This window comes from Loxodonta africana, chromosome 27 (assembly GCF_030014295.1).
Source record: "Loxodonta africana isolate mLoxAfr1 chromosome 27, mLoxAfr1.hap2, whole genome shotgun sequence".
Lineage (NCBI taxonomy): Eukaryota > Metazoa > Chordata > Mammalia > Proboscidea > Elephantidae > Loxodonta > Loxodonta africana.
Window position 1 is genome coordinate 20,539,984 of NC_087368.1, and position 4,051 is coordinate 20,544,034.

At 40.1% G+C, this 4,051-nt stretch overlaps 1 protein-coding gene across 1 annotated transcript; it reads right to left on the reverse strand.

Annotated features, from left to right (window-relative positions):
- Positions 1-377: 377 nt before the first annotated feature.
- On the reverse strand, positions 378-784 carry LOC111752153 (non-histone chromosomal protein HMG-14-like). Its single transcript, XM_064277528.1, has one exon. It carries the CDS (start codon positions 782-784, stop codon positions 533-535), a length of 252 nt encoding a protein of 83 aa, XP_064133598.1. The 3' UTR covers positions 378-532.
- Positions 785-4,051: the final 3,267 nt, after the last annotated feature.

Below are 4,051 nucleotides of genomic sequence, written 5' to 3' on the forward strand. Positions count from 1 at the left end.
CACGACCAAAGATGTTATAGAACGCACAGTGCTGACAGGGAGAGCCAGGACGAGGGAGCCATTTTCTTGAAGAAACAATTCTACAAAAAAACAACATGGAAATAGAATTAAAAATGTTCAAGACATATAAATACATGACTGTGACTCCAAAATGCCCTAAGTATGCTTTGTATTATGGGATATAAAAACTGCTCCCCACCCCCCACCTGCGGAATGTTCCATTGACACCCAAGACCATAGAAGCATCCCATAATTCAACATTCTGCTATTTTCTGGTTGCACCAAAAAGTGAACAACCAGCAAATGATATTGCCTCTTAAAAAAAAAGAATTTACATTTAAAAAGTGGAATTTCCTCCTTCTTAAAAATGTTTCTAGAGATATTAAAAAACTTATATTTATAAAATAGGTGATAAAAGTATTTCTCTGGATTGTACAATAAGGGAGATACAGGGACCACTGATAAGACAGGGTAGACAAACATTGATCAACTTGGCTTCTTCCTCTCCTGTTTCATCCGAGGCTGGACTCTTCTAGTTTTTAATTTCTCCATTTTCTGCAGGTAAATCTTTAGAGCCTTGGTTAGCCACTTCAGCGTGTTTTCCTTTTGCTCCCCTTTTCCCTTTTCTTTGCACATCCTTGACTGAAGATTTTTCCTTTTCCTGCTGGCTTTTTGGGTAGGTGTCCACTTTTTCAGGAGCAGGTTTAGCTGACCACCTCACCAGCCTCCTCTTGGGCTCCTCCTTCACCACCGCTTCTGCTGAGCTGACCTTCCTCTTGGGCATCTTGGTGGTGAGGAGGGTGCTTCATGGGTGACTGTTGGGTGCAGCTCACCTAGAACTTTCTAGAAGCTGGGCTGCCTGGCTGCTGCCACTCTGCCTCTGCGCAAGCTGCCCGGACCCACCTTCACAGCTATTTTAAAGCATAGATGAGAAGGTTGGGGGACAGGGAGTTTCAGTAAATGGAAGGGAAAAAACTGGAACAGAAATATCCAGAATGTTGACACAATGTGAAGAATGTAACCAATGTCACTGATCATTATGTCTATCCAAATATAACCACAAAATGGGAGCAGGTTTTGCTGTGTATATTTTCACCAAAAATAAAGTTAAATACACATTTAAAAAAAAATCCGTGTACAAGATTAAATGCAGGAATAACACCTGAAACTGGTTCTGATTCTAATTTTCCAGATATTTAATGTCTTGTCTGGGAAAATTAGAGAATTTTCTACTCCTCAGTTTTATTTCTGTATAAAGAAGGGAGTTGAATTTTTGAAGTTCAAGGATTACTAGTTCTACCCCTTGAATGGGGATTATTAAGAAACCTGGACTTAACCTAATTCTACGATATAGGTTTTGCATATATATATATATATATATATATATATATATATATATATATATATATATATATATAATTGTTGTTGTCCTTGTGAGGTGCCGTCGAGTCGGTTCCGACTCATAGCGACCCTGTGCACAACAGAATGAAACACTGCCCGGTCCTGTGCCATCCTTACAATCGTTGTTATGCTTGAGCTTATTGTTGTAGCCACTGCGTCAATCCACCTCATTGAGGGTCTTCCTCTTTTCCGCTGACCCTGCACTCTGCCAAGCATGATGTCCTTCTCCAGGGACTCATCCCTCCTGACAACATGTCCAAAGTATGTAAGACGCAGTCTCACCACCCTTGCCTCTAAAGAGCATTCTGGCCGCACTTCTTCCAAGACAGATTGTTTGTTTCTTTTGGCAGTCCATGGTGTATTCAATATTCTTCGCCAACACCACAGTTCAAAGGCGTCAACTCTTCTTCAATCTGCCTTATTCATTGTCCAGCTTTCACATGCACAAGATGTGATTGAAAATACCATGGCTTGGGTCAGGAGCACCTTAGTCTGATGCCTTTGCTCTTCAACATTTTGAAGAGGTCCTTTGCAGCGGATTTGCCCAATGCAATGCATCTTTTGATTTCTTGACTGCTGCTTCCATGGCTGTTGATTGTGGATCCAAGTAAAAGGAAATCCTTGACAACTTCAATCTTTTCTCCGTTTATCATGATGTTGCTCATTGGTCCAGTTGTGAGGATTTTTGTTTTCTTTATGTTGAGGTGTAATCCATACTGAAGGCTGTGATCTTTGACCTTCATTAGTAAGTGCTTCAAGTCCTCTTCACTTTCAGCAAGCAAGATTGTGTCATCTGCATAACACAGATTGTTAATGAATCTTCCTCTAAGCTTGATGCCCCGTTCTTCTTCATATAGTCCAGCTTCTCAGATTATTTGCTCAGCATACAGATTAAATACGTATGGTGAAAGAATAAAACCCTGACGCACATCTTTCCTGACTTTAAACCAATCAGTATCCACTTGTTCTGTCCAAATAACTGCCTCTTGATCCATGTAAAGGTTCCTCATGAGCACAATTAAGTGTTCTGGAATTCCCACTCTTCGCAGTGTTATCCATAGTTTATGATCCACATAGTCGAATTGCCTTTACATAGTCAATAAAACACAGATAAACATCCTTCTAGTATTTTCTGCTTCCAGCCAGGATCCATCTGACATCAGCAATGATATCCCTGGTTCCATGTCCTCTTCTGAAATCGGCCTGAATTCCTGGCAGTTTCTTGTCGATATACTGCTGCAGCCGTTTTTGAATGATCTTCAGCAAAATTTTGCTTATGTGTGATATTAACGATATTGTTCTATAATTTCCACATTCGGTTGGATCACCTTTCTTGGGAATAGGCATAAATATGGATCTCTTCCAGTCAGTTGGCCAGGAAGCTGTCTTCCACATTTCTTGGCATAGATGAGTGAGCACCTCCAGCACTGCATCTGTTTGTTGAAACATCTCAATTGATATTCCATCAATTCCTGGAGCCTTGTTTTTCGCCAATGCCTTCAGAGTAGCTTGAACTTCTTCCTTCAGTACCATCAGTTCCTGATCATATACCACCTCTTGAAATGGTTGAATATCGACTAATTCTTTTTGGTATAATGACTCTGTGTATTCCTTCCATCTTTTTTTGATGCTTCCTGCGTTGTTTAATATTTTCCCCATGGAATCCTTCACTATTGCAACTCGAGGCTTGAATTTTTTCTTCAGTTCTTTCAGATTGAGAAACACCGAGCGTGTTCTTCCCTTTTGGTTTTCCATATCCAGCTCTTTGCACATGTCATTATAATACTTTACTTTGTCTTCTCGAGACACCCTTTGAAATCTTCAGTTCTTTTACTTCATCAATTCTTCCTTTTGCTTTAGTTGCTGGACACGCAAGAGCAAGTTGCAGAGTTTCCGCTGACATCCACCTTGGTCTTTTCTTTCTGTCCTGTCTTTTCAGTGACCTCATGCTTTCTTCATGGATGATGTCCTTGATGTCATTCCACAACTCATCTGGTCTGTGGTCACTAGTGTTCAATGTGTCAAATCTATTCTTGAGATGGTCTCTAAATTCAGGGGGGATATACTCAAGGTCATATTTTGGCTCTTGTGGACTTGCTCTGATTTTCTTCAGTTTCAGCTTGAACTTGCATATGAGCAATTGATGGTCTGTTCCACAGTCGGCCCATGGCCTTGTTCTGACTGATGATATTGAGCTTTTCCATCGTCTTTTTCCACAGATGTAGTCAATTTGATTTCTGTGTGTTCCATCTGGCTAGGTCCATATGTATAGTCGCCATTTATATTGGTGAAAGAAGGTATTTGCAATGAAGAAGTCGTTGGTCTTGCAAAGTTCTATCATTTGATCTCTGGCATTGTTTCTATCACCAAGGCCATATTTTCCAACTACTAATCCTTCTTCTTTGTTTCCAACTTTTGCATTCCAATACCAATCACCAGTAATTATCAACGCATCTTGATTGCATGTTCTATCAATTTCAGACTGCAGCAGCTGATAAAAATCTTCTATTTCTTCATCTTTGGCCCAGTGGTTGGTGCCTAAATTTGAATAATAGTTGTATTAACTGGTCTTCCTTGTAGGCGTATGGATATTTTCCTATCACTGACAGCGTTATACTTCAGAATAGATCTTGAAATGTTCTTTCGGATG